This window comes from Amaranthus tricolor, chromosome 1 (assembly GCF_026212465.1).
Source record: "Amaranthus tricolor cultivar Red isolate AtriRed21 chromosome 1, ASM2621246v1, whole genome shotgun sequence".
Taxonomy (NCBI): Eukaryota; Viridiplantae; Streptophyta; class Magnoliopsida; order Caryophyllales; family Amaranthaceae; genus Amaranthus; species Amaranthus tricolor.
Window position 1 is genome coordinate 10218528 of NC_080047.1, and position 10408 is coordinate 10228935.

Here is a 10408-nt window from a genome sequence, read left to right on the forward strand (position 1 = left end):
ATCACATATTTAATATATTTACATTAGTTGATAAGTAATGTTTAAGAAAAAATCAATTAATCATTATTTAATTGAATTTTTATTTACAATTTGTTTAATCACACTGCAACAAAATTAACTTTTCGCGATATAGTATTTATTGACATTAAAATAAATGTGACATTACTTATGATTTTTATTATGCTGCTAAAGAGCCTAATAAATGTCACTAAATCCAATATATATACTAAATATATTCCACTTAAAGTATGTGTTGTAGTGTGTATGTATCAAGGAACCATCTCAACCAAAAGCTTAAGCTAATGGTTGAGGTCCCAGAATATGTTATATACTCTAACACGTCCCCTCACACGAGAGGCCATTGGGCTAGAAGTGTGGATGTGCATAGGCGTTAAATATTTCACTTTAAATGAGGGGTGGTTGAGATTCGAACCCGTGACCTTTTGTCACGTTGGTTTCTGATACCATGTCAAAGAACCAACTCAACCAAAAGCTTACTAATGTCACACAAGGCATAAGTTAATTGATCTTAACTACATTAATCACTTGAATGTGTCGTTTGCGTGATTAACTTGTTGTTCTTATGCTTTTAATTGAACGACGTTGATGTTTGAATAATAAACATACTGAGTTTTAGAAGAAGAGTATATAATGGAGATTATTTAGGGATGATGGACAATTTTGTGAATTTAATTAAAAGGTGGCATTCCGAAAATTCTCCTTTGATTGTTGGTGCACTATTAATTTGAACTTATAGTATGATATTATTAATTCCCTTATAATTGTTTTAAGTTGTTTGACCAAGCTGATTTTGGTTGAAACATACTTCCTATAGTTTTTAATAGTAGTTGTTTCTCTTATGTTTTTCACGCTATTTAATGCACGAATTTAATCTTTATATTTTCATTTTTATATGGTTCAAAATTCTAAAAAGTTAATATTGTAAAAATATGCATTAAGATGAATCAAAGAAAATCCAACTTAACTATGTTTTACATTATATATGGAGAAATATATACCAGATAAAATCAGTTGATAAACAGTAATTACTACAGAAACTATAGTAACTATTAAAATTCGGAGGAAGTATAAGTTAATTTTTCAGCTATTATACTTTATAAATTTCTACATTTATAATGCACTAATCAAGTGCCAATATTTTAAAACGTAGAAAGTATTTTTGATATCAACCTTTAAAAGATTTGAAGAGCCAAAAAGTTACAAATATGTGATCATCAATAATGGTTTCGTACACATTGACATAGATGATAGAACCAATTAAATTGATGTGTAGCACAATTTTCAGCACTTTGGACAATATTTTTGATTATTAGAACATTTCACTAAAACAGTTTCATAAATTGAGATTATTTTACAAAATACTTCATTTAAAAAGTAGAACTTTTGACTGAAGAATTGGAAGCATACGTACCTTAATTAACGCAGTACTACATGGGAATTGGGAAGCTAGCATGCATGTCTTTTCGACACGTGATTCGGTTCCTTCTAACTAGAGTAACTTAAATCAAAAAAAAAAAAAAAATTAAAAATTCAAGTAAGGAACCAATTCAATATAAAGTTTAAACTTAAATTTGAGACTTCATGATATATTATATACTTTAAACCCGTCTCTTCGTACGAGAGTCCTTTGGGCTAAAAGTGTGGATACAATACAAACCCTGCTCATACCTGACACAAAATATTTCATTTTAAATGTGAGGTGGTTGAGATTTGAACTTATGACCTTTTGTCACACTAGCTCTGATACCATTTTAAGAAAACAACTAAACCAAAATCTTAAGCTTATTATTAAGCCTCAAGATATATTATATATTCTTAATATGTTCACCCTCTACTTTCACATTTTTGATATAGTAGACAAAGCTTTTTTTAATCCAAGTGGTAATCTTTAGTTTTAAGTAGGGCAGCAGCATGACCATAACAACAAACAACGTTAGAATTAATGCTAATTTTTATAATTTGTATTATTATTGGCTTATGCTAATGTAATTTACTAATTTGTATTGCTATATTAGTAGTTAATTTGTTTTTTGTTTTAGTCTATGTTAAATTTTTGTTAGGAAGAAAAAATTGAAATGAAGTCGTTGGATTTGATAAAGAGGTTTTGAGGATATTTCAACTGTGATATAACGTTTATGGAAATAATATGAACAAAAAGTATAAATTAAAATTGATTAATGACTAGCATAAAATAAGAAAAGGATTTATATAGCTTATCTCACAACATTTCAATAATTCTATGTCATTATCCTAGTGTCAAATAAAAAGTGTACATAATTTAATGAATCAATTTAATTAGTTTATTAATTTGTAAAAATTTTTATAAATTACTAACCCATCAAAATAAGAGACATGATAATTTTAGACAATATTCTAAAATTAATAAATTTATTATACTCGAAAATAAATAGCTATAAATTCTTATTCTAAATTTCATCTACTCTTTTATAAAATTATAATTATTTATACCATTTCCATTTTAAAATAATTTGTTCTAAAAATTATTGATAGAAAGTAGACTAGCTCATAATTGATGTTTCAAAACTGAGAAGCTTATGATCAGATATGGGCATTAGATAATTTAGATAAAATAAAGCTGGGTGCTCATTACCCATGAGTTGGCATTATTGATACCAATTACCAAGTGTGAATTTCAAGAGTATCTGAAGTCTCAAGGAGACAAGGCAGCTGCTAAAAGTATGACTAACGTTTTCTGTAGTTTTTTTTAGTTGAAAGGGTAATTTTAAGGTATAATTGTCTAGAACGCAGTTTATAAAAGCGTCAAAATTGTGTTAATTTTTATTATTAAAAATCAGTTCTTTAATTATATTTTTATAACTTATTATTTTATTACTATGATCTTTAATTCGTATATTTATTTGACATTAGTGTGATGAAAAAAAGAGAAATTATATGATGTATAGTTGAAGAAAAAAAAAAATTTTAGTTTTCACCTAGGGCCCAAAAATTAAATATATATTTTTTTTCTTGTATAATAATCAAAATATGTAAATTACCATTGAATGATAAATAATGCAAAAACTGGTTTGAGTTGCAAGTAAAAAACAAAAGGAAGAAGTAATTAAAATCCACACCCATCCTATTCAGTTTATTGGTCATATTAATCTTTTTCACCTTTATTAAAATAATATAGAAGTATAAACTATTTATATTTCTAATTTTACATAATTTTTAATTATAGAAAATTAATATTAATATTGTCGTATAAACAGGAGGTTTTTGAGGATGTACGATGTGATCGACCGTATAAGGCCCTTTCTTACTCCCATAAATAAAAAAATTAATCAAAAAATATATTTACTATACATCAGATGGAAAGCCCCCAAATTTTGTAAGATGGGTCTGCGTATGAAGATACTACTTACTCTTCAAGTAAACCAAAGTCAAGGTACTTCTATATGTTTAGGTCAATCAATTCAAACTGAGCATGTAACGGACAACCCAATTTAATGTGGGCACGCAGTACGTTTCATACTCAATTGAAGTTATGAAGTAATATTAAACGTATATTTTAACACTATAATATTTAACCTGATCTATTGTGTTTATACATTTACTCATTTACTTACTTTATTTGTCTCTGCCATTTGCTTTGGTGGACAAAATAAAGTAAATTAAGAAAATCGATAAAGTGGATAATTTATACGATGGTGAAATAAATATGTGAATGAGAAGAAAAAATAATTTAATTAATATGAGAATCACAAACAAGGGGAGATCCTACTAAATAACGGTGATTTGTAAAGTTAACAAATTATTCTTATGTGGTAGGATTTGATAAGATGTGAGTTTTGTGATTTTAATTTACCTTGTTTAATTTTATTTATTTTATAATTATTTTTTTTAATCATTTTATGGTTAGTTATAAATCGAGGTTAATGATTAGAAATTTCTTAAAAAAAAGTGTAGGTCATATTAAAAAAATACAGCAAATCTCATAGGACAAACGTTGACAATTTGAAAGAATATAAAAAAGTTTTATACATGTACTAGTACACGTAGGCTCCAACCAACGAGATGATGATAATTTTAGTAAGTTATATTAGTGCTCAAGAAACCCACATAAACAATCTGACAAAAATATGATAAATTCATCATCAACTATACAACTACTATTTGTGTTAATTATAATTTGATCATCTTATCTTATATCTTCTACAGTCATATTCCTTAACAACAACTTAATATATTTAATTTAAGACTAAGTGTTAAGGTAAACTAACCAACTCATGTGTTAGTGATAGAGATACCTAAACGGTTGATTAAACCCAAAAGACACATTTTTTAATAGGAACTTCAAACTTGGTAACAAACTTAGAATTAAACAAATTTATACAAGTTGGTAAGTTTTTATTAGTGACTCACATAACTTTAGTTTAGTCAAAGAAATAAATAATTAAAAATTAAATAAGTTCCATTGAGTAAATCAATTTTGATTAACAAAATTTATTAGAAATAAATAATTAAAACAATGAACAAAGTCAAAATTAATCCAACCAACATTAAATAAATTAATCAAAGAAAAAACCCTCCTAGAAAAAAAAAAATGAGATTTGAATACGAAACGTATTATAAATTAATCGTCTCAACAATTACACAAAGTTCGCATGATTTAAAATGTAATATAAACAACATAACGATGTGACTCTTCCATTTTATAATGCTTGCTACACTTTTCTTCAACAGTTTTAAATTACTTATAATTTTTTTTATTTTTGGCAAAAAATAATAACAAAGAAGTCTCTTTTATTCGTTTTTTTATTAATTTATCCTTAATTTTCGTTTATATATACACTCAAATACATGTCATCGTTGGAGTTATTTTAATATTTTCTCAATAAAATTCTCTTATTTTGTTTCTTATATTTAGTTTTAAAGTTTTGTGACTTTGAAATTTAATTAATATAGGAGGCACGTTTTTAGGTTGGCTAAATTTAGATAAAGGTTCAATCATAGATCTTTAACTCACTGTACAACTCACCACTCACAATAGCAAACCTAACTTCCATTTTTATATTTTTTGATTATTACTCTTAAAATACTTGGTGAGAAACATAGCAATATAAAAAAACTTGAGAAATAGGAGCAACTTCTAATATTACACCTAATTTACATACATAACATCTATTTTTACATTCTCTATATCTCATAACTATAAGTTACAACTAGTGAATAATAATAGACAATAGAGGAAAAAGAGTAATTTAAATGGGGATTAAGAGAAATATGTAAATGAAATGAAAAAATAAATTAAATTAATTGATGAATATGTCATCTCTTTTATTATATTTATTATTAATAGTAATATTTTTCTACTAATCATATTATTATTAGTTGCAATTATTTCAGTAAAGATGTAATATAAAAGAAGAATAATAGATTAATAGGTATAACTAAAAAAAATATGCTTCTTGACTTTTTATGCTATCTAATGTGTTGTTTTGATCATTTATATATTACATTATGCATATTTAAAAATTATAAAAAGTTAATATTTTAAAAATATGCGATCAAATAATTCAAATAAGATCTCCCTCAACTATATTTTTTCTTACACATTGACCGTAATATATAAAATAAATTTAAATAATAAATATAGTGCAATTAGATAAAATAGTAAGAGTAACTTATAACACGAAATAAAAACAAAGTATAGCACAATCGGTGTTAGACATTTCAATTTTTTTCAATTTCATGGTCTCAATTACAAACTCAAAGGTGAAACAGATAATTGTAGATGGCAATAATTGTCGGGTGGGGGGTACGTATTTCGCCGTAAAAAAATAATTTGTAAATTGTGAGGTACTGTCATTGACGTGTGAATTCCTTCTTCTCAAGGGTATTTTGAACCCCCATAGGCTGAGAATTCAAGGATTAATCTCACTTGAAAACAAACCTTATCAGTCAGTTATCACATTCATTGAAAACAGAACCTGGGCAAAATTTTTTAAAATTTATTGTCTCTATTTAATAATCTTGGTTCTATTTTTTACTTTTTGGAATTTAACTCTTAATATCTATGTATACAAAATTATATATATATATATATGTACTGTTTTTTCTTACCTACATTCAACTACCTTTTTACGCATTTAAATATTTTCTAAAATTATACACAATTAAAAATTAAAAAATTTAATATTATTAAAATATTTAATGAGACGAATAGAACAAAATCCTACATGACTATATTTTTTCATATAATAGCCGCAATGTATAAAATATTAATAAATGATGAGCAATGTAAAATTAGTTTAGGTGCAAGGAAAAATTTGGAGAAGTATATTAAAATTTGATAGACAAATCTAATAATATTTCAAAAATTAAAAAGTATTGTGTAGATTTGAAACATTGCTATTTAGTATGTATCTATGATTATTAAGTAAAGATTTTCCAAAGAAAATCTTGTATCAATGAGTATAATTAATTAGCTATAATATGCAATTATTAATTCATTGAAAATTAATAAACAATAATTTTAAATTATTTTTTTAAATAATCAAAAACAATAAAATGAAAAAAAGTGTACATCGCACAGGATTATCTAGTCATTACTCAAGGACTTCCTTTATTCCAAATTACTTGCAATATTACTATATTAGCAATATTTACACTATTCGCTTATCATTTTTAATTTATAATTGATTTTTAATTTTTAAGCTAAAACATAAACAAATGAAATCTTATTTGATTTGTCTAAATGCAAGGATTATTAATATAAATTTTTATTATTTATTATGTATAATTAAATATATTAAAAATTAAATTAGGGTAAAAGACAAACTTTGCAAATTAAAGTATATGGTGCAAAGCCAAAATTCAATTGTTACCACCACGGAACCACCATTCCAAAAAGGCAAAAAGTACACATTCTAACGATGGATCACATATTTTGGTCCACCCGAACTGAGTATTGAATTGCCATTTTCAATTCTTTACCACTATGAAAATAACTTGAGATTTTTTTTTCAACAAAATTAACCCCACTAAACTTTCCTTTACAATAATAGTAATAGTACTTCTAATTGTAAATACACTCATAATTATAAACATTTCTATCACTAAATGTACTTACTATGATTCTTACTTTCAAATCATAGTGCAATTATTAGGAAATTAAATCACATTTATAATTCCAAATTTCAGCATTTATAAAGCATCAAAAATTTAACAGCACTTTTAAAATAAACCAAAATTAATACTTTCATTACTTGCATATTTTTAAGCCTAAATACTCTTTTGGTTCGATTTCAGTCTCGAATAACCGAAATGATTAATACTTCCATATATCTTAAGGTATAGAGGAAGTGTATATTCTTTGAGTAAATTCAAATAGAAGTTGCAAGATGATAATAAGATTAATTTAGACTATAGATCCTTATGTAAGCTTAAATCATTTTGAGGTCAAATTTTTAAAAAAAAAAAATCAAAAAAACCACAAACTGATAAATGATCCATATAAAATATTATTTTTGGAAAAACAGCTGAAATTTGAGAATATTTATTATGTAATTTATATCCTAATATATAAAACTTCAAAGATCTAACTACTACTAATTTTATTTTTACCTCTACAAAATTCAAAATTAGTCTCACCTCCCTTCATATCTTTGACAACAAAATGAGCCAAAGAATCTTTAACTTGAACCAAATTCTCCTTACACAAAAACTCTTCGCTAAATTTCTTCTCAACATCTCGTTCATAATCATGAACAAAAATCTCCGTTTCCTTTCTCTTTCCTCCTTTACTTCTCGCCATAACCGCAGCACTAAAAATGGCAGCCATTCTTCCAGGCATCTTCGGCGAATATCCTCTCGGTCCATCAATCAAAATAACATCCCATTCGATTTCATACAAATGATTCGGCAAATCATTAATCGCTAATTTACAGTCAGAAAAGAGGAGATTCTGAACAGGTCTACATTCTCCCTTACGTTGCACTCTAGCGTACTGAATCAACTCACTTGATTTCCCTACAACTGTAGTGTACTGAACATCATAACCTTCAAAATCGGTAAAATTCTCTTCATATTTTTTGATAAAATATTCGTTTTCGTCAAGGAATACGGTGCGACCACCGTGGTTTAACGCACGCCAAAGTAGGGTTTCGTGAGTAAGACCGAAGATGAGGAAGTTGCAACGCGAAGGAAGATGACAACGGGTGAGAGCCGATGCGATTAAGGAGAGTTCGGTGGAAGTCATTTTATCAGTAGCGTTTGAAACGGCAGCGTAATGGAGTAAGGCGGCGTTGACGGCGGAGGAAGGATGGTTTTCGGTAGTGGACGGTGGAGGAACTGGTGACGGGGTGGATTTGAAGACGGTGACGAAGAATGTGAATGTGAAGAGAGAAAAAAATGCGAAGAGTAATAGTCGGTGGGAAAGGGAGGAGGATGGTTGTGTTGAGGATTGTTTGTAAATTGATGGGTGAAAAACGATGAGTTTTGGGGTGGATTTCATTTTGAGGGATTGGGAGTTTTTTAGAGGGGTTGTGGAGGAGTAGGAGTATAAATAAAGGGTGGAATAAAATGTTTTTTTAAAGGGGTTTTATTTTTTATTTGAAAAAAAAAGTATTTTGAGTTGGGAATTTTTAGTGGTTTTGATGGAAGGGAAGAAATGGGGAGGAAGGAGAGGAATTACGGAGGAGATTTTGGTGGGAGGGGCCGAAGAGGAGAATTGAAATGTATAAGGTGTTGGAAGGTGGGGGAGAATATGGGGTTGTGACTTTTAATTCTAAGGACTTAAATGCAAATTAATGGAGCTCATTTTTAATTGTTTATTTTATTATAGAGTATTAGAGTATGATCGGAGAAATAGATAGATGAGAATTAAATTTATAGTTGTAGTTTATTCGGGTGTTTTTGTTTGATTATACTTCTATAACATATTTTTGGGGTTTCAATCATCATATTAAGTTTTTGGTTGCGTTATTTCTTTAAAATAGTGTCAGAAACCAACGTGATAAGAGATTACGATTCAAATTTTAACCATCTCACATTTCAAGTGAAATATTTAGTGCTAGGTACAAGAAGGATATGTGTTGCATCCACAATTCTAAACCAAAGATCTAAAATGACGTGTTAGAATATATTTTTATAACATATTTTAGAACCTCAATTATTAGTCTAAAATTTTAGTTGGGTTGGTTTCTAAATAGTTTACTTCAAGACGAGTTATGTCTGTAACAGTTTGTGACATACATCTAACAAACTTAAGTTCTAAACAATATTGCTAATTTAAATATTAAAAAAAATTGTAGTCTATTTGTTTTATGGTGGTAATGGAGTGGGATCTGGCCATTTGGGAGAAGTGGAGTTGTTACTGGTTAAGAGATGGGACCATGGTTTAAAAGGGGTAGTCGTGGGGAGAAGCCAATTACTTTAATGAATGCGAGTAATGCGACGTCGTTTCTTCGTGCATTGATTTTTATGAGACATGGGGAGAAGATTTTTGTTGTGTTTGGGTAAAACATCAAGAATTGAGTTGAAGTACTACTTAAATAGTAGTTGTAGCTTGTGGAAGTTGCCAACAAGTAATTAAGTTGATTTTAGGTATTATTGATTTGAAAGAAATTTGTATATAGAAATATCTAGCTTTTGGAAATCAACTTTTCTTTTAAAAAAAAATGATTTTATAGAAACTGTTTTCTTAGTGAAATACTTTCTAGAAACAGATGTGTCTGACCTTATATTTTTAAAAAGAGTTTTTGGAAAACAAAAATAATTTATGTGTTTGACATTATTTTTTCCATGTTTACTTAAAGTTAGTATTATTATATCATGGAAAAACATATAGCATACATTAAAAAATAGTTGAGTTAAGTCACAAAGCATCGATCTTAAGAGAAACACCCAAAAATATATAGAATACACTAAAAAATAATCACTGTAGTGTTAGAAAAAAAAAATTCAAATACGCTAAAGTAATAGAAAATAAAAATAAATCTCAAATTTGACAATTTACTATATAGAAAAATATATTTAAATGTGTTAATAAATTTAAAGATAAAACATATATGAAATTTTGATCGCATAATATTCAATAACCATAGAATTACTTAAAATAATTGGGATGTTGGCATGGGTGTGCAAAATAAGACCGGATAGAAACCTGTTGAGACCGGACCTAAATCGGACCGGACCGGTTGCATTCGGTTCGGGCTCCGGGTCTTAATTATTTTTCATTCTGGGTTTCCGGTCTGGTCCGGTCTAAACCCAAAAAAATCCGGGTTTGACCGGATTAGACCGGATGTATATAAAAGTAATTTTAAAGGGGAATAATATTTACGATTTTTATGTATATACTTATTTAAAAGGCTTTATATTTTTTATTTCTAACACAAAATAATTTTTTAACTCAAATATTTTA

General features: G+C 27.4%; 1 protein-coding gene across 1 annotated transcript; it reads right to left on the reverse strand.

Annotated features, from left to right (window-relative positions):
• Positions 1-6803: 6803 nt before the first annotated feature.
• LOC130825187 (protein IRX15-LIKE-like) lies at positions 6804-8730 on the reverse strand. The gene has a single exon (XM_057690295.1). The coding sequence runs from the start codon at positions 8498-8500 to the stop codon at positions 7586-7588; it is 915 nt and encodes a 304-aa protein (XP_057546278.1). The 5' UTR covers positions 8501-8730; the 3' UTR covers positions 6804-7585.
• Between the last annotated feature and the right edge of the window lie 1678 nt (positions 8731-10408).

What these genes read in the sequence shown, in the direction of transcription:
- LOC130825187 (XM_057690295.1), bottom strand. Translation starts at nt 8,500, where the DNA reads ATGAAATCCACCCCAAAACTCATCGTTTTTCACCCATCAATTTACAAA.